Source organism: Anser brachyrhynchus, assembly GCF_964034855.1.
Source record: "Anser brachyrhynchus genome assembly, chromosome: 4".
NCBI lineage: Eukaryota > Metazoa > Chordata > Aves > Anseriformes > Anatidae > Anser > Anser brachyrhynchus.
The window spans coordinates 72,647,642-72,668,611 of NC_137698.1; the positions used below are offsets into that span (position 1 = coordinate 72,647,642).

The 20,970-nt window shown below is 45.1% G+C and overlaps 1 protein-coding gene and 1 long non-coding RNA gene across 5 annotated transcripts in view; one reads left to right on the plus strand and one right to left on the minus strand.

The window, feature by feature from the left end:
* The window catches only part of FGFRL1 (fibroblast growth factor receptor like 1), a 176,110-nt gene that overhangs the window by 75,286 nt on the left and 79,854 nt on the right, over positions 1–20,970 (minus strand). For all 4 annotated transcript variants that reach the window (XM_080590096.1, XM_080590095.1, XM_080590097.1 and 1 more), the window contains exon 3: positions 18,673–18,945. In XM_080590096.1, coding sequence (XP_080446222.1) covers positions 18,673–18,945 — 273 coding nt within the window. The remainder of the gene's footprint in view (positions 1–18,672; positions 18,946–20,970) is intronic.
* Positions 1,423–20,970, plus strand: part of LOC308194327 — a 32,237-nt gene continuing 12,689 nt past the window's right edge. The window contains exon 1 of the long non-coding RNA XR_013950445.1: positions 1,423–16,656. This is a non-coding gene — a long non-coding RNA (uncharacterized lncRNA). The remainder of the gene's footprint in view (positions 16,657–20,970) is intronic.

Here is a 20,970-nt window from a genome sequence, read left to right on the forward strand (position 1 = left end):
GAGGATGCGGCATCTCCCTCTGAGAGGAGCTCTGGAACAGTGCAGGGGTAATGCAGCCTGAAGCCTCCTCTCCTCTGTGCTCAGCTGCCAGAGGGACACAGCAACAGAGGCAAATTTTTGGTTGTGTGAAGGTTGTGCACCAGCAGCCATCATGTTCTTGGAGAGAAGAGCAGGAGTCCCCAGAGGGCACCAGCTCTCCTAACAGCCCCCCAGTGACACTGCACTGATCCCCTCCACTGCCACATCTTACATCACGTCATTCTGGGCACTTTCTTCCTAACAATCAAACCATTTTGGCAAAATGTGTTCACCTAAAAACATTCCAGCCTAAGTCGAGCAATGTGCAGAGCCCTTATTCCTTCTTCACTGTGCATTTCTACCATTTTTTTTCCTCCTCCCTTGGAAGAAAGCTGATTTTCCCAAGGTCAAAGTCACGGCTGACCTTGCACGGAGAAGCTGTGTGCACCAAAATGGTAACTCCATTCCCAGCCTGCTCCGTCCCCAGCACAACTATTTACCCATTCTTGCTGCAAATTTCTATGTCAATAGAGACAGAGGTTATTAGACAATATGTGCTTTACTGGCCAATACCTTGTTTCTTTTTTTAGCTGCCCAGATAAGGAAAACAATACAGAGAGGAAAGTAATAGGGGACATAAAGAGGCCACTTACACCACTGATGACCTGCACAAGGTTTAGAAACTCCCGTTACCTTTGTGTGCTTCCTCCAGCCCTTGATCAACTTTATCTGTCTAGACTATGAAGTCTGAGACGTGTTTTCTGCTGTTTCCCACTCCCGGTTGGGCCTTGAAGCAAAACTTTATTAGAATTTATAATGATTTTAAAGGTGTCTGGATTCACTGCACATCTACAAACAAACCAGTCGCCACAAAACTGTTTTCAAACAGAGGGAGAGCAAACAATGTTCACTCTTCAGGGTGTTGTGATCGAGGGACGAGGAATGGGCTGGGGAAATCAGTATTTAGGTGGAACTAATTAGTAACGACGAAAAGCTAAATGACAACGTAACCCACAGCCCCCTTGTGGGATGTTCAAAAATGGCTGTCCGCGTCTGAAACGTTTCAAGGACGTTCATTATCTGCTGGGTTGAGCGCTTTCGCAGCTCAGATCAGCATTTTGAGCCACGGCATTTAGCCTGTTGCCCTGCGGAAAAACTCCCCAGTTCGTAACATCCAGCGATACAGAAGCACGCAAAACACGATATCTTTTACTAGGCTAATAAAAATCAGAACGTATACTGTATAAAGTTTATAGACCACAAAGGTCTATCTTCCGTAGGAGGAAATTGGTACTTCAGAGTACTGTTGGCATCGTAACAGAGAAAAAATATTTATCATCTGCTTTGGAAAACCTAACAGATAAAAGTCACCAGCAAAGCAAAATAACGTATCTGTAAGCTTACCTGAATCCTTCCTCTCTGTGGAACTTTCTCATGGTACGGTTTCAACGTGCTGATTAATGCACATACGGCCACAAGGGGAAAAGGGCCAACGAGCAGGAAAATACTTCTGCCTCTTCGAGTCCACCCCAAGCAGGCAACTCTATAGGATCAGAAAGCAAAGCGCCAGGGCCATGGGGGTCTCACTCGTGCATCGCTGCGATGAGCCTGTTCTGGGGGGGGACTCAAGTCCCAGCTCCCTCCAGCTCCGAGGGGGCGTTCAGAGGGGAAAGTCCTGCTGAGTGAGATATTCCCATGTCACTGAGAGCTCTGCTACACCAAGCACAGCCCTCACGGCTGTGTTGCTCCTTGCTGAACCAGGGACGGGAGAGTGGAAACCCAAATATCTCCTGAAAGCCACCTGGGTGCCTTCCAGGAGCTATGTCCCAAGCTGAGAAGATCCATATGGATTCAGCTTCTCTATGCACTGGAGGAAGGCAGGATGTGAAAACAGGAGGAGGAAGAAAAGGAAAAGCAAAATGCAATTTTCCCCAAGTTGTTGAGCTACTGCTTTTATAAAGCTGAATGACTTGGTATGAGGTAGGAGTGAAAAGATGTTCTCTGCTGGGGAAGGAGGACTTTCCGACTGTCAGACTGATGAAAGAGCGAAAAAGCTGACTACTGGGGTCACAACAGAGACAGACCGTGGCTCTGAGCAGGAGCTGGGAACTACAGAAGAGAGCCCAGGAGAGGTGAGCTGGAGACCCTAAGAGGCACTAATAGAGATTTTGGAGATCACCTCAGGGTCGGGAGGATCCCTACATCTGCAATAGGTTTATGTCTCTCAATATAGTTCCTGTGTGGTACAGAGCAGAAAGTGACTGCTTCCAAGATGTTTCTGCAAAATCCACGTCTGCATGCTTGAGGGCAGAATTGCATGTCCCAGGTGAAATCAGACACTTCAGTAAATGCTCTGGAGTTTCAGAAAGTTCCCAAAGACCCCAAACCTCATCCAGTTCCTTTGAAATCAGAAGCAAGACCGATGTCCTACGCACAGGCCTAAGCAAATGGATTTTCGTGTGCCTTAATGGACGGCTCCACCTCTAAAAGCTGTCATGGCTTCCCATGAAGGAGAACATTTTCCCCTTGGGTTGTTTACGTGTGGAGTGCCTGTCCACAGGCAAACACCTCTCCTCACTTTCCTTTCAATGATCTGTGACTGAGCAGCTTCAGAGAGGAGGCATAACGGTTGTACATATAAAACCACCCAGGGACCACTTGCTGGCATGGAGGCCAAGTGGCACAGCTCAGCTCATATCCACAGATTTAACTTCGCACCACCCCTGGAAACAGACCAATATGCCTCTTAGGAACAGTCCCTGGCCCCAATATTTCTAATATTACAGAGAAGGTGACCTGAAAAGCCATTCAGGAGGCTGCAATCTACCATCACATTTTTGCTCCTCTCGTGACCAAGGAGGACAGAGACTACAAGGCAATGCAAGCAGGAGTAAAAGCCAAAAGGTTGTTTTTGCTTCCCCCATGATGACGGTTAGGCTGGATTGCACAAAGCAATCTGATTCTTGCCAGGGTAAGCAAAGTGTTCTTGGCCCCGAGAAAATACATCCCCCAGGGCTTTCTGTCTCACCCACCATGGACATGCATGGCACTGACCACTCTTCTCTCCAGCCAAGCCTGTTGCAAGGGAAGATGGACGGGTGTTTGCTCCAACTGGCTTCCACCTACAGAACTTTGGACTTAGTCCCAAAAACATCAGCTGATGATCTCTGCTTCTAACAAATGAACAAACAGAATCCTTCCCTGGATTTGGAGAAGGGAGTGAGACTGCAGTAACCTTGGCAGGTTTGAGGGAAATGGGAAGAGAAGAGAGAAACTCTATTGAGATAAAGTTCCTCAATAGTATAGCAAAGCCAGGGGTCTTTCAAGGTTGTGTATAGACAGTACTTTTAGGTGGCTGGGTTATGTGCATTCTTTCTGGAGACCCAAAAATGTCTGCCTCAAGGATAGAAGCTGTGAGGCTTTACAAATGTTCAGTCTTGAAAAACAATATTAACAAAGATTCAGTCTAATGCATTAAAAAACTTCTCTAAAGGGTAGAGGTAACTGGAAGAAATTAACGCATAAACAACAGAGTTATGAAGTATAGACAGTGCTCTGATCCTCTTCACCTTTCTGAATTTTTCTTTCTAACTCTATTACTACTCTAAAGCAAGCCCAGGCAGCCCGCCTGTGAATGAAAGCCTTTCTTCCCACCTCCATTGCTGATAGCTCATTTCAGTGTTCCCTACTTCCACAGACAATTTCATGGATCTCCAGCGAGGAGAGGTCTCCTAAACCTCAGGAACACCACATAAAGATCTATCAGCACAATAACTAAGCCCTGAGCGACAGAAAACCTCCAGAAGTGCTGTCTGCCCAACTCGCCTCCCGCTGGAGTCAGTAGGACTTAATTACAGAACTCAGCCTCCTGCAACAGCAAGTTGAAGCCTGGTGCAAACACGACACTCCCTGACAGTTACCTCTATTACTGGGGGTTAAGCACTGCTTAAGCCTTGAAAAGTTCCCCTTAACTGGCACAGGTGAGTCACAGAAACATCTCAGACGCACAGCTCTGCCTGCCAGCCAGTGTGGACCCTACGTGATCGCCAAAGGCTCCTCACTGTGCTTTGCACCCAAAAAGAAGAGAAGAACAGAGCTCTCTGTGCCTAGGTCTCCGCTTCCACGGCAATCACATCCTCATGGCTGTGGATGCCTTCAGTAGAGTTTGACCCTCTTTTACAGCAGTTTCTGGACAGTCAACCCAAAATACACTGATAGTGTTCAATTCATGAAAATTTGGTCTAGGAGGCTTTTGCTGGAGAGATCTGTGAACACAGACTAGTTGTTCATAAATGTGCACGGATGGATGGCTGTATGACTGCCATCTGAACAGAGAGTACACATCCAGACATCAATTTTAATGCAGTGGCACGAAAAACTCTAGCTTAGAAAACAATGAAATTTGTGCTACAGGTACAGTTGTGAAGCTTGACCTTTCCAAAAACCCAGAGAATATATGGTGGAAGAAATGAGTGTATACATACACACGTATGTAGACATAGGCACATATATGTCAGGTATATCAGCAGGTATCTTGCTCCTGTGTTGGGTAGGATCTGGGAGTTAAAAATGGGCCACAAAAGGGAGGGGACGGATTGAGAGGAGAACAGTAAATATTTATACAAAAATAAATAAATATTCTAACACTGCTCAAGTTGAAATGTTAATTCCCCAGCACTTCTAGGTTGTGTAACTTTTGTTTTAAATCTCCAAGGGAAATTACCCTACCTACTCTGAAGTATTCAGCCCAAGGCAGTTCATTAGCCCAGTGGGAGCAAGAAAACCCTTCCGAGGGCACATTCACGGGGTCCAAAGATGAGGTTCTGCTACCAGCCCAGTAAGCCACCCTGCCCTCTTTTCACAGAAGAGAGAGGGAGCCTCACGACCAGCTTAGCACAGGTTAGCGAGATGAGGATCCCATCCCAACTGTCCAGTGGAAAAAACAGCGCGTCTTCAGCCCAGCTCTAGTCCTCGTTTCGGTGCTAAAAGATGGAACAAATAGATCTGGCTCATGACTTTGACATTTGCTCTGGTATCATCATCAGCTCTATCTGATAGGATGACACTACTTATACTGTGGTAGCCAGAGGAAATCCAATGCTAAGGAAATGGACATTCATTTAATGTTTATCTAGGATCTGCTCCACCAATGAATTCCAGATGTTGGCTTTAATTGTCGCATTCTGGTATGTTTAAGCAGCAGGAGTTCGTAAGGCCGATTTGTAAATCAATCTGGCAGACTCATACAGAATCCCATCTCTGCCAGCTTTTCTAAGTAAGATACTCTTAAAATATTAAGTACTTAACGTGTCTGCAATACAAAAGGAAGGAAAGATTTTTACGAAATCCCTCCCCTGATGTTTTTCTCCTTTTGCTCCTTCTCCCCTTCATTTCCTCCCTGTGGAACTGCAACACAAGCTACTCCCCTCGGATGAGTGCAATGAATTTTAGCAGTCCTAAAGCTGACGAGGGTGACTCCCTGCAACAGGGTATGAGGGTGACTCCCTGCAACGTGGGCAGAGCACCCTGCTCCTGACTCACATGCATTCTTTCCGGGTAATTCCACCGATTTCCCACCACGACCAACGGCAACTGCATGCATGGACTACATCCAGTGATAGTGCTCCTGATATTTGAGCTCAGAGTTCTCTTAAAGCAGAAGAAAAAAATTAAAAAAAAATTACTGTAGTCTTGGAACTGTCTCAGGCCCCACCTTCCATGTTCCTATTAATTTGTATTACACTGTTACAGAGGTCACAGCTCATATTCAGAGGTGGTTCAGAAATGCCTTTCACATTCTGAATCCCAAAGCATTGTACAAGCTCTGAGTTAGGCACTAGCAAGCCTTGCAGTTGTTTTGTGCTCACTGTGAGTTCACCCAACAGCAGAATGTTTTGCACTGGTGTTAGAGGGATTGCTTATTGCGACAGCAGTACTGGTCAGGCTTTGCTTAGAAGAGAGCAAACTATCTTTAAAAATAGCTTCTGCTTAAGTACTATTTCCCTAATGGTCAGGGCAGACACTATAGTTTCTTAAAATTGCTTTAGAAATCCATTCTCTCAATCTCCTTTTAAAACACCCATTCCTGAGAAGCACCTCAGTATTCAACACGTGAACCCGACTTACATTTTCCCAAGGAATGTGTACTCAGTACACACATTTTTCAAAAGGTGTCACTGGACGGGTAGGTAGGGTTTCAAAACCTTTCAGCATTGGCAATACTCATCCCAAGGAAGTTCATGGGAATACTTCAAAAGGCATTGACTCAGCCTCGGCTGAGTAATTTTGAAAACCTCCCCTTTATCTTCCAGCTTTGCTGGCCCCAGAGATAAATTGCTTTAAGTTCAGTTAAACATCCTCCTTTAAAATTACAGGCTTCTAAATGGGGTCCTTCTCTCTTAAGAGCACAAAACCCATTTCACTTGTGGCCTGAGTCATGCCATATTTGAAGAGACGTTTGGGAAAAGCAGTGGCTAAATACCCACCCGTTGCTTTACACGCTGAGCAGGGACCAAAGCATCAGCAAAGAACCGGCTGTACCATCTCAGCTTACCAGTGGTTTGCACTTGGAGGTTGGAGGAGAAATCCCACTTCCCCACAATCCCAAACAGGCAGGATGCAGTGAGCAGGCTTGGAAATACCTTCTATGTCCATGGGACACTGTCTAAGCAAGGCACAAAAGCAGCGCCATCCCAAAAAGTTAAATCACCGCTGGTGTGAAAAAAAAGCTGGTAAGGGGCTCCAGAGAGGTGGTTGTCAGTAAGACAAGCAATAAAGTACTGTAAAAACAGGCTGCAGCAAAAAATAACAGGAAAAATGTGCAGACAACTTGTTGGGTTTTATTTTCGATGCCTGAAACCATTTCTGCGGTCCATAGCACATGAGCAAAGACAAACAGATTTGGCCCCAAACACAGAGGAGTGCTTTCTCCAAATACCAGGTGGAAAGGATCGAGTGAATCTTCTAATGAGTTTGCCCTTCAGGACATGCCAGCGTGGCCTTGTAGGAGAGGGGATGCTTTCACAGGACCAGCAATACTCCCTCCCTCGCTGCAGATGCTGAAGGATGGCAGAAATGTCACTGGTGAGCAGCCGGGTGTGCAGCCTGTCCTCCTGCAAAATGTGGCACTCAAGCACAAGAAGAGCCAAAAATTCCTGAGAACAGCTAACACAGGTCAAACAAACAAATAGCAATAACCACATAGAAAGCGCAACCTTGGTGTCTGAGGTTTAAGAGTTTAATTTATAGCTGAATGTGTCCGTGACCCAGGTTTTGCCTAGAACAAGGGTAAAACATATCCAAATCATTCCCGGCAGAGGGATAGGAGATGCACGCGGGTGCTGAGGGTACTGAGGATGTCAGGTGGTCAAATTCCTTTCTGATGCAATTCCACTGATCTACCCCAAAAAAGCCACTGCCCTTTGGTCTGTTTACCATGGCAAGGTTTCAAGGGCCCACCACAAAATTATCTGTAATTACCCGAGGATGGAGTGCCCAGAGAACAGCCTCTGTTTTCTGAAGGTCGCGGAGCCACGTTTTGAAAACGGGCACGATCACAGCTTCTCAGACACCTCCCTGTAGTCTCCGAAAACCATCCCAGAGGCAAAGGGCTGGTGGAGTCCCCGCAGATGATGCCAACGGATCCACTAACGTGCTGGGAGATGGCTCACATTGGCACCGGAGCAGCATACCCAGCACCTCGCTGCAGTTTCGAGCCAGAGGCACAGATCAGCTCCTCACAATTCACCCTCAATAATATCCACTTCCCACAAATGGAGGCTGCTGCATCTTCCAAACCTCCTTGAAGGAAAGGGATTAAGGAAACCACACTCAAACCAAAGCAGCTCACAGGAGACCCTGGCTGGAACAAGCCGCTCTGCGTTGAATTTCCCCAACTTTCTCTTGGGTTGGAGAGTTTCTCCTGCCAAAGCACACATGAGGGCTACCAGGAGAAGCTGAAGTGGGCTCACAGTTGTCAGGAGATGCTGCAAACACAGCACAAACACTGGGCTGTGCCGGGGGCTGGGGAGGCACCATCCCTCTCCTCTGCCACGATATTCCTGGGATTGCTCCGGAGAGAGCAGCAGGCAGGTCTGGGAATCCCACCCGTGTCTGCAGTGGGTCCAGCTCCCTTCCCAAATTCCCTGGCAGCAAATGAGGAGGACTGCCACCAGCCCTTCTCTGTCCTGCCAGCTGCAAGCTCAGTGCAGGTGAGATGGAGACTCTTGGTTACTTCAGCAGATAGGTCATTATAATTTTTTCTAGCTGAAAAAAAAAAATCAATATGCCAACCCATATGGCTTCTCTTTAAGAGGCAAAACTCTAATACAGGACCGAAGAAAATTCAACTGAGAATCTGGTGGTGGTGTTTTTTTCCAAATCAAAATGATTTTGTGATGGAGGATTCAATCCCAAATGTTTCAAAGGCCTGTGTTGCCAGTCAAGCAGAAAACTGACAACTCAACAGCTGTAGTGACTTGACAATGTTTTTCAGGGAAACAATGAACTGGAAGTAAAACAAAAATGGTAATAGAAGTCCTATTTGGACTCCTATTTTGGAGTCCAAGAGTCATTTGGATTGTGTGATGAACTCAGATTTAATGGCTTGGTTGGCATAAGGAGATCAGGGGATCCATATTCTGCATTTCTTGCCCTATAAGCTTTGTAGTGTGTCTGTAAGAAAATTGTATACATAAGCAGGAACACGTGTATGTGTATCAACATGAATGGAAAGAAGAAAAAAAGAAAGACATCAACTGCCTTTGTCGCACTGGATCATTGCAATGGAAAATAAAACTATTTGCTTCCTTTTAATGTACATGAAATATTTTCTGTACAGGGCTGTTTATAATTTAGCTCGTGATTAAACAACAGCATTGTTCTTACTGTTTGTCTCCCTATTGTTCTGCCACTTGCAGTAATTTAAAGCAACGCAAGAGAAATCACAGACAGATGCATTGTGCAGAGGACAGATGTGCTGACCCACATGGTGCTTTAACAGCTAAGCTTGTAAGAACAATGTTCATGTTCCTCACTTTTACTGAACATGAAAAGAAAGGTCTCTTTAAAACACGAATTTGAGAGCTGCAAAATACATTATGAGAGTAGAAAGTGAAGGGATAAGTTCTATGGTATCTGATTTCTTTCACTGCTTGGAGGGGCTTTATTTCTCCCCTCTTTTCCTTGGCTTCACTGAGAGCAGCAGGTTCCACCTCGTCAGCGAGACCAGAGTTAAAACTGACATTTTATGTGTGGAACCAGTCCAAGACTGGTGGCTTATGCTCTTAACATCCTGACATCTCAACCTCCGAGAGCAGCAGCAGCGCTGCTTCCAGTGGCTGCAGAACACCTTAAAAAGCAGCATAAACTGACAATGAAAATAAACTACGGTTGCTGCACTGCTGGAGTCTGGCAGCCCTTAACAAATAAAGCGGCGTCTGGGTGTTAAAATACATAAATCTGTCATCATTACCAGGCTAAGGGGTCGTCATCCTATTCACAAAATAAAAGAACTGTGCATAATCAGTAGGGCAGGGAGTTCAGAACAAAGTACGCCTTTTACAAACTCTCAACTGCTGATAGATGGATGTTTGCAAGGGACTTAATGTCTTTAACAGGGTACATTCAAGAAGGAGTGTAGGTTTCAGAACTCCTGGGATTAGTGTTTTGGTTTTTTTTCTCTTCTTTTCCAAATTTATTGCCAGAAGTGTATAATGTAAACACGTGGGTCTTCTAACTGTGAAACCCACGTTATTATAAAGTACGAAGAATTAAAGCATTCTAGCACAATGATATTATTCATCAAGCACAACGCAGAATATGTTCTCTCATCAAACAAACAAAAAAAAAAAGAATTAAAAATAGGTTTATACACAAATTGCCAGAAGGTTTTCTTTTCTTTTTCTTCATCTTTTTCTTAATGTGGATGCCAAAGACAGCACAGGAAAGGTAGAGAACCAGATCCTACATGAATGTAAAAGTACACCTCCTCTACAGCCATACATTTTAAAAGGCAAAGTATCTACATGTATAGATCAAGAAGCAGCATGTGAGCGATCAATGGTGTGTGTGTGCATGCATTTACACATAAAGAGAGAGTCTCCAAAATCAACAGTCAAGTCACACCTTATAAACTTGCCCAACTTCTGCTGTTCCCTCTGTAATAAATATTATGCACTCTGCCTTAATTTACAAGCATGCTTTTTGTACATTTCTCTGTTAACTGATATTAAAGGACTGAAATTTGGCTACAAACTACCATCCATGGTATTTACTGGGCAAACTGAGGACAGCAGAGCTGTATGACACCCCGTGAGCAAATGGGGCACAGGAGGCAGGGGCCTCCTGGAGACACTGTGCCCAAAAAGTTCGACCAGCTTCAGTGGTCCACTGTGCCCAGTGTGGCCATGTGAAGTCCAGTCTGGGGCAAGAAGAGGGAGAATAGGTGCCAAGGAAGCACTGGCAACAAAACTGAAAGATCCTTCTAGAAAAGTTAACAAAAAGATCCTCCTGCTGGGGGATGATGGTCATCTGGGATGGTAGGTGAGATGGCATGTATCTAAGAACTGTTGATGACCATTCTGTCTGTCAAGCCTGTAATTAACCTGATTGCCTCTCATTGCTTGGGGCACCCCTAATTAATTAAAAGACCCAAAGACCCTTAGCTAAAGATCTGCAGTCACGGCAGACTGGCTGGTGATCTAGCCCACCTTCTGCAGGCCTGCTCTCTACACACATTCACATCACCTGCTCGGACCTGAGATTGCTGTGGCTTTTGGACCAGCAGATGTGGACAGATCAGCAGCTGTGCACATCAGCATTGCTCTGGCAACACAGACTGAAATTCTGCCCATTAGCTCTATGGAAGATTATAACGAAGACAACTCTAATTAATAAAATCAGAGGCAAAAGCTGTTTTTAGCCGCAGACTTACTGACCAAAAAAACCCAACGCATACGCCACAACCTCGTTGGGATCAGAGGCGGATTCTATTAATATCATTTAACAGAAGGAAGCCATAAACTGCTCAGATCAAACATACTTTTCATGTCAGCCCGCCTGGCATTGTGTATTGCTTTCGTTCCCAAACAATATTTGTGCAGCAAGCAGAGCTGCGGCTTGATACTTGTACGGGTGTAGCAGCAGCTACGCACTCCAAAGCATCTGCAAAGGACTGTGGGCTAACTGCATCCATATGTCCTGCACGCCTCGCATTTACACTGCCTGCAGCTCTGGTCTGCCACAGTCTACCACAGGATGGAGTATGGGGGGAAATTATATATACATACATATATGTATGAATTTCATGCTTACATTCGTGGAAAAAAATCTTTTCATTTCCTTTAAATTGTGAACAGGTGTTGTCACCTTCTTAACTCGACTTCTATGTTACAGCTTCACGAAGGGAAAAAGAAATCTACCCGAAACAGTGAGGCTTTTGTTAGCCAGAACATGATGTATTGATAAGCGTACTGTAAAGTTTGTTATAAAATCAAATGAAACTAATAAAACCCAACAAAGATCTTGTAAAATCTGTGGACATTATACTGCATTAGTGCTGAGCTACGTTATAGATCTGGATGTGGAAGAAACAAGACAACTACCCAGTTCTGATGTTTTCCAGCCTTTCACACCCATTCACCGAGAGCCATCGGTTAAAACTCTTGTTGATACATTTTTGATCAGTCATTTTCAGGATGATAACAGCTAACACTGGCATTCACATCACCACCTCTTTCTGGAGACAAGAACAAGTTTCAAGAACAAGTTATTACGGGCATCAGTGACCTCAATCTAAGTGTAGAACTCATCAAAATGACTAAATTAATGAATTTTATTTTTTTTTTCCCCCAGCAATCCAGAAACAGTCATGTTTTCATTAAATTATTTCTCTCTCCTCCTTTCCTCTCCCAGGACAGTGGACACTTTCCAGGACTAAACGTGCTGCAGATCGGGACAGGGGGCTTGTTAGACTCTGAGTGGGATTCCCCGAATGAGGAGGAAATGAAGCACCACTGAAATTCAGGGGATGGGAACACTTAATTGCTTTTAGATGACTTTTAACATCCAGACCTGTGTGATTGTGCTGTCCTCGCACAACACTAAGCTCGGTCAGGGTGTGTGTCTTCACGCCTCAGCTAATAAACACTCGGAAGGAAGAGCCCTCGCTTGGGTGAGACAACCATTAGTCAACGATGAGTCACTTCCACTGGAAAAGGAGCTTCACTTCCAACTGAAAAGTTTTAGCTACGAATTTACACTGAAACATGAAAATACTCATACGTGCTGAGCATTTCGTACTCCTCTATGTTAGTCAATGGGACCCCGTCACTCAGCACCACAACGTGCGTCTGCACCGTGGGCCTGCCGTGCCCCGGTACCGCGTGCTGGCCAGAAGGCCTCGTGCAGTCACTGCGACTGGTAGGCCTCAAGTAGTAAATTAAGGCTGCCCTTTTCTCCTCGGCTCCCAAAGGCCAAAACCAATCTGAGCTTTAATTAGCAACATAACCATTACTAAGCATCAGCGACTATGGCCAGATCCTCATCTGGTGTTAATCAGGCTGCGTATGCACAGGAGGCCACCAACGTAGATCCAGCTGCCGGATTGGGGCCTTAACAAATTAAACATGAGAACTTTGTAACTGTTTATTGTCACAAGGAATTCTTCATTTCCATATAACAACTGACTAATCATCATTAGTCATGATTATATGCCCTGTGATTGTGTTAACGGTCCCATGCTGGATGGGCTGCCTTTCGCACTTGGTGCTGAAGTAAATGTGCTAAAGCAGGATTGCTAGCCCCATACCATGCCTAGCACAAGCTTAAACCACCTTGTTCTCAAATGCAAATACTGCACCTTTTTTTTTTTTTTTAAAGTGTTGACTCATTTCAGTTTTTGCTTAGCATTAGCAGTCCCTCGGTGCACACATTGCTGACTCAATGTTGATTCACATCTTCTTGCTGAGCACATTTCTCTCTGGTCCCCGGAGTTTATTAAGACGCCAAAATCCAAACATAAATGAATTTGTCATGCTTTTCCAAGATGGCTGGTGGCACCTGACTCTAGGCTACAAATGTTTTCTCAGCTTTTGCAATATAAATGAGTTCTGAGACACGGATTGATGACTTCATTGGAGAACTGTAATGCAAACCATATTTTACTGTACTTGACTATTTTCACTCAGTATTTTCTACTACTATGAGCAGGAAAAAAAAGCACAGTAGAATAAATATTCCTTCAGACTTTGCCATGAGTTTTTTCAGGAGACTTATGCTGACTGTTAAGAAAAAGGTTATTTTAATGCAAATTTTTCACACATGCCTGTTATCCAAGAGAGCTGTCTCTGGACAAGTTGTAAAAAGCATAAAATAGCAGCTGGCTCAGCAGGAAAAAGCTACTTTAAAGATAAATCTTCTGATGTCAGGGAAGATTCTCACGGCAGTCAACTGCAGCAGACAGACAGCAGACATTTAAGAACAAATTTGATTTGTTTGAAAACAAGATGTAGTTCAATTTCTGGACAACCCATGTGAGTGAGGTTCAGGACAAGCTGCTCTGTCTCCCGCTCTATGCATCAGGATTTTACTGATGGCTTGGCCACTCAGAGGGCCAGGCAGCAGAAAGGGAAGTATGAACAGGATGGTAATGGATTCTTCCCCAAATCTTCCTCCAAATAAACCCAGAGAAGAGAAAAAGCAAATGTGACAGTCAGAGATACAGGACAGAAGGAAAAACACTGGAGCAGCTGTTCCTTGAACTTATATGTTGATCTTTTGGGATGGTGTGCAAGATGTCTTTTGCAGCCTACAAACATCAAGTGAAGCAAGAAACCTACAGAGCAGAGACAATCCCAAATCTGCTCTTGCTACTGCTTCCTATTTTCTTTGCTACAGAAGGTAATAATAAACATGCATGCAGATGCAAAAATAAATAAAGGCTGATCTTTCATCACTTGGTTTAGCAGTTGATGCAAGACGAAGTATTTACTGGTAGCACCTGTAGCAATAGCCCTGTGTGTTGCAACGCTGGCACACCTCGCAGGATTTTACCCAGAACATTTCTGTAAGTGAAAAACCTTCTGTGTTGTGTATTAGTGAAAGAGGTTATTATGCCACAGCATAAATATTTGCTAATAGTCCTTCCTACAGCTGTTCATCGATGAATTTCCCTTCAGAAAATGGCCAGACTTCTGGAACAAGTGATACTGTTATTGCAGAAAGGGATGGTGGTGGAGGTTGTCCAGCACTTCCTTGTTAAGTGGCTTTGGTTTGGGTTATTTATAAATTTCACCTACTTGGGCTAAGATTCCCCAGGGAGGTCCTGGTGGCTGCAGCATGCAAGGGCTCCATCTGCCTCCAGCACCCACATGTCTGGGCTACAGCACTGATGGGGGGAAAGCCAGGTGAGTATTTTGGCTGGCAGAGCAGGGGACCCATCAGGTGACACACACTTGGCATTGGGACAGAACATGCCCCAGTCCGTACACAAGGTGGACAGTTTTCAAAGAATGAGGAGGCATTCAACACTCTGTTTCTTCCTTAGGCTTCCCTTTATAGCATACCGGCAAGGAAGTTTTATTGTGCAGTAAAGAAACAGCACGTTCCAACCAAGCATCTAAAAACAAAATAAAGCTACTTTTCACACCTGGAGATTAGAAACCAGCTCTTCTGAATTGATTCAGCTGGGAGATAAAAAAAAAGAAAAAAAAAAAAGACACCCTTCAGTGGACAATCAGAGGTAAGATTTAATGGGCATCATTGTACAACCAACTTTTTGGGGGAGGTACAACACATTTCTTTTGATGAGCCTGCAGATAATTCTCTGCAATAAGGAACTATTGTACTTAATAACTGCAATGCAGATTTAATACTGATTAAAGAGGAGTTCCTTTTCCAGCATCTGTAAATCTGTCTGTAGTTTAATTGGCATCCCAAATTTTGTGGTAAGCCACAAAAACTATTAAGGCTGGCTAGGAGAGGAAATTGTAGTTTTGACTTATATTGGTTATCTGCTTTTACTGGCTTACATTTCACGCAGGGGTGCATTAGAGCAGGATTCCTTGGATCTTTGGGATCTGGGTCCTGCTGTCTGAGAGGATGGAGAAAAAAACAGTGCAGAAACCAATTGGTACCATCTGGGTTGGCAAAACCTTTGTCTGAGAAGGAAGATCAAAACCCCAAAATAAGAGAGGACTCCCTTCCAACAGAGCAGCAGGAAGATGCTAAATTAGGAAGAAAAGACTTTACCTAGAGTTGTGGAGAAGGAATAGAGTGAGACTTAAGAAGCTTAGACTCAACTCCGAGCCACAGCTCATATTTTCTGTGGTCTTGGATTAATCACTTGATCTCTCTTTGCCTTAGTTACCGTCTGTACAATCCCAGTAATCCGTCTCATCCACACTTGCAGACTGAACGTCCTCCAGCCAGGCAACATGTAGGTATGTCTACCAGATGGGCAGAGGTTGACCCAAGTTTGCTCTGCTCATGAGCTGAGCTGGCTGGCTGCAGCAAGATCTGGCACAGACGCCACAAAGAGACATTAGAAGAGCCCTAAAGCCAAATTATCACATCTCACAGAGACCAGACGTAGACAGGGGAGCTCACCTCTGCCACATCTGCTGACACCCATTGATATTGGTGGATCCACTGCCTTATATATGTTGTGTTTTTTTTACAATGTCACAAATTTTTGTTGTCTCTCTGTAGTACTCTAATAGAATATAAAGACTAATAAGAGTTAAGATTAATGGGAGCTATATAGCACTGAATGCAGGCAGAGAGGTTCAATGCCGCTGAATTTTAGTCTCTGCTCTCTGTAGGGCCTTGGTTAAACCTTCACCGTACCCTGCCACAGTTTACATATAACCCAGGGGTGACAGTTCCTCACTTGCCAGTGGTGTGGCAGAGCTCAGTTAAAAGCATATAGCGTTTAACTACAAAATCTTTCAATAAGCTACTGTATGGATAACAGATATTACTGCTTAAACTCCCAGAATGTTTTCATGCCAAACTAGGTTTTATTTTTTCAAGTCCCGGTGTTTAATGAATCATCTGATTCTACTCTGGATTTAATATCTTAACCACCTTGCCGGAGTCTGACACCTGCGTGGTTTATACTTGTTAGGTGTCAGCAGTAAAGCAGAATAAGAGGGCTTTTTCTCCTTTGAAGGAGTGGGAGAATGAGAGGCCATATGGTTCAAAAGGCTACTGTGCCTAATGAAGTTTGTGCTTTCCGGAGCACAAAAAAAACAGTTCCATCAATTTGATCTTCATCCTCAGAACCGACATGCGGTTGGTTTTAAAACACTGCCTCCTTCTCAAAAACCAACAAAGGACCTTTCTCGACCGAAAGCATTTTCACCAAGACGAACGCGAGCATCTGGTCAATGCATTAAATGTTTGGATCCTTTGAAAGAACAAGTCGGCCATACCTTGTGTTTACTTGCAGACCTTGGAAAGAAAGACACTAGGGAAACATTTGTTTTCAGGGGAAACTCTTCTAATGAAAAGAAATCGTTTTGAAACGTTACGTGAACACATCTGTACCAGTGGAGACAGGGGACAGAAGTAATCCATCAAAAATGCTCCAAGCAACAACAACCACACTGTGAGACAAGGCAGCAAGGTGCAAAAAGGGTAAGAAATAATGTCTTTAGCCAGCATTACAATAAGGATGCATGGAGACAAACGATAACTCAGCCCATATGTCTGCCACACGTTTATTTTAAAGTTAGCCTTTTCTTGGCAGTTGGTGATCGATATTTATTTGCATAGGGCTCAATCTCACACCCACAGAGGCTGGTGGGAGCTTGCCATTTCCTTCCATAGCTTCCTGATGAGGCTCCAAATAACTAGTGTTTGTGCTCAGGGCTTTTCATTGCCAAATATAATGAACGCTATTGTTCTTGACACAATTTAATTTGATAATCCAATTTCCCTGAGCAACTGAACTGCAGTTTTTGCCTCAGTCTTTCCTGAATGCCAGTCAGCTTTTACCCTGTGCCTCCCCGCTTTTCCCTCTCATTTGTTTCTGTCATGCTCCCAAGAACAGTCAGGGCCTTCTTTGACTCACAGATGCTGAGATGCCACTTTGCCTTGGAGTAACAGGAGCCATTTGGGACCCTGAGCCTAAGACAAGACACTGGATGACAGAGATTAAAGACTCTGGCTACCTCCGTGTACAGCAAAAGCACAAGCAGGGCTGAAACAGCTCCTGTAGCATTCCCTCCTCCACACCAAACAGTCTAGAAGCCATGCCCAAAAGGAGTTTTCAGAGACATCAGTTTTCATAGACTATTTCCACTTCACCATTCCTGCACAGGGGAGCAAAGAAGGGAGGATGAATACAGGAAGGAAGGAAGTGTATGAGGAAGACCAAACCACAAATTGCATGTAAGCTGCAAGCTGGCTTTGGCAGCTTTATATCACTGATGCTCCAGGAGCTGTAAAGCAAGAGGGTTCCCTCACCTAGGCATCTCTTTCCTGATAAGACTTTTACGTTCTGGTCTCTCTCTCATACCGGCTCCGCAGCAAAGTGCATTCTCCAAGAATCACCCTGTTATCGGGTGATAATCCTCCATCAAGCAGTGCCAAGTGTTTGCTACATGCTCTGAGACCACAGCAGCCCTCCTACTGTGAAGGGGAAGAAGAAGAAGTAGAAAGAAAAAAGAAAAAAAAACAGGCCAAGTGCCAACCAGCAGGCAGCTGGATGCAGCCCTGAACTGCATCCTCACTTTTACTGTGTGAGCAGAATCAGGACTTTGTCGGCCAGATACCGGTGTGTTGACTGGACAATAGCATGAGCAATATGCCTGATTTCCCCCCTCTTTGTACCCTTTCCTTTTGCTCCAGCATCCTCCAGCATGTCAAATTTCATCCTGCCCATTCCCAAGTCTTTCCCCTCACACAGACAAAGAGCAACGAACACATTTCTGTGGCAGCCACAGCAGAGGAATCTCCAATTATCCAGAGAAGTTTCTTTGGGGACCTTTAGGAATGCTCAGCCCAGCAGGTCACCCCAAAATCCCATCACCAGGCCAAGGAAGCCCTTGGGGGCCAATCAAAAGCACAACTGGAGAACCCACGGTCACCAAGCTGGCATCCAAAACTTTTAATCTTGTCTACATCAGGTGGTTTTCTCAGCAACTGAGCATCCCTGAGTCAACTACCAGCTCTGAGCCTTGTTTCAACCTAAATATTACTATTCCTGAAGATACCATGTTTTGCAAAAGCTCAGTACATGCTGAGCTGTACCCGCTGTACCTTTTTTTATGGGTACCTTAACATTTGTTTTGAGAACTATCCTGTTCCAACAGCAAACATAAAGATCAGCGTGACCTCTCCTTATCACACAGCCTTTCCTGTGTGGAATTCACTGTGATCTGGACCCTAGTGGCTATTGCATCATTTCTGTTTATTTGTAACCTTTGGCACCGCGCAATCTTATCTGCCTGCAGCCGGCTGCAGCAGAAGATGTGCAGCAACACCGCCAGCTCTGGCAGTCCTCAAACACTGGAAAGGGCCAGCCAAGAGCGGAGGTCAGTAAATGATTAGCAAAGCAAATCTGCAGTCACTGACAGCTACGCAGAAATCAGCTAGCCCTCTCCTCCCTCCAGAGCAGGTGAGGCCGGGCGTTTCTCCGGCCCTACTCACCGATCACGATGAGCGTGTAGTTCACATTGGTGCTGCCGAAGCCGTTCGTGGCTTTGCAAATGTAGGTTCCCGCGTCCTCGCTCTCCACCTCCTTGATTTTCAGCCCCTGCTGAAGGATTCGGAACCTCGTCCAGCCGCTGTGGATCGTGCGCCCGTCCTTCATCCACATGGTGAGAGGCGGAGGGTCGCCCTCCACCGGGCACAGGAGCTTGATGGTCCTCCCTAGCCTCACAGACTGGCGGTGGATCACTTTATCGGCAATCCTTGGGGGGCCTAAGAAAGAGCAGAGAGAGGAAGAGTCGTTACTGTTTTTGCTAATGATATAGCATTGATTTAAAGACCAGTCATCAATCAAGCCTCTGCACATTGGCTGCTGCACAGAGATACAGGGATAACAGGTGGTAGGGACTGTTGTAGGTTGTAGAAACAGGGATACAGGTTGTAGGAGATTTTGGTGCTTACCAAAAATCTCTTACAGAGCCGAAAATGCAGGTGATTATGGAGGGATACATCAACAGAGATACTCGTTTGTGTGAGACCTGGAGCTACAGCTTTCCCATCGGCAGCAGCTCATGCTAATCCACAGCTCTCACCCACCAGCCTGGTTCTGATCCTCTCTTCCTTTCCCAAAACACCCGCGTTTTCCTACAGTAAGAAGGAATCCTGTATACAAACTGTTCAGCTGTGTTGGGTAAAGCAACTGTAGTTATTTTAAACTTAACACCAATCCTAAAGGCAAAATTAGTAACAGTGCTGGTACTTAAAACAAAACACTGCCCCCCCCCCCTCAAAAAAACAAAAAAGTTATAATCCTTTCATGTTGTATGTACAGTAATTCCCTTTAATAGTCACCAGATGGGCTCTATCTGAGACCCGTAAGTCTGCAGTTGTCGGACATAAAGTGCTCGTTGGGTAATGCTTCACTGAAGGGCACAGCATAGCCACTAACACGGCTTATAGTCCAAAAGAGGATATTTTGATAAATTGCCTTGGCAGCCCTGCTGGCTTGGCCTGACGGCCGAATGTTTGTTCTTTGCAAAAGGTGATCATTTCATGCAAAACAGAGCGTCCCTGGAATGCCACAGAGCGAACACGCTGTTTGCCATGCGGTAACAGGACACACTCGGACAGGCCAACACACAAAAAAAGAAGTGATGAAAACAGCAGGAATGGTCCCGTAGCTGAATTCAACCTGAAAATTTCCTCCCAAGGCTCCAAAAAGTTGAAGCAAGAGTCTCTTCTTCCTGCATCTGCATTTTCCTTAATCAGTCCATTGCACAAGTTCCCCGCTCCAACTGCAATAGCAGTGCTTTTCCCAGAATCCCGTATTAATGGGTGTGATAATGAGCGCCCTGCTCTTGCATAAGGACAGAATGTTTTGCTAAGGATTGCTGATGCTCAGTTGCACCCAAACCCACAAGATGTTTGTGGGATTTGAAACTGCTCCTTCGTGTTTTATTTCTATTTCTAGTGTTTTGCCGGACAGGACCCACATGGAATAATCTACAAAGCTCATATTTGCGCTTATGACTAATTCCTATTATTTCAGTGTCTGCCTGAATTTTCTCCAGCGTGACTAAGGCAGCACGTACGGTCCAGCTCACGATGACTGCAGAGCTGCTGCCGCAGTTGCTCGTGTTGAAGAGCACCCATGGATTTCGCAGCTTTGCTGGTGAGCAGAAGTGCTGCTCAAGCTGAGAAAAGAGTCATGAACTAGCTTGAAACCCATTCATTAGTTTAACTAAGAGCCTGATTAAGGCAATGGGGCTTAGTTTAGACACACACGCGTTCTGGCGAACTGCTGAAGTCCCAGCACGGGGATCTTGAGAGCAATTATTCTGAAAAAGTCAGTCCCAAGGGAAGATCACACCCATTCCAGCACACCTTCTGCAGGCACCCATGGGACACAGTCCTGGAGGTGGTGGTGCCCTCCCATACTCCAAGGGAACCGGCACAACACCAAGAGAAATCCTGCCCAGCCAGGGCTTTCTAAGCATGGGAAATCGCACTGTTGGTACCAGTGTAGTGTGGGAGATCTCCAAGGAGCTCTGTGGATGGAGGAGATAATCCCGAAATCCTCTGAATGCTGATCTGACACAAGCCCTGCTGCCGAACCTTTTTAAGAGGAGATCCGCTCATCAGGAGGGATTGTGTCTGCTGGCTTTGATGAAGTGGAGTTTGCTGATGCTGGATGAGGATTCAGCCCAAATTCTGCTACGGTTCCTCACCTGGTGCAGCATCTTACTCAGTGTAAAGAAGCCTAAGTGTCCAAACAAGTCCAAGCTTTGCTGAAATTCT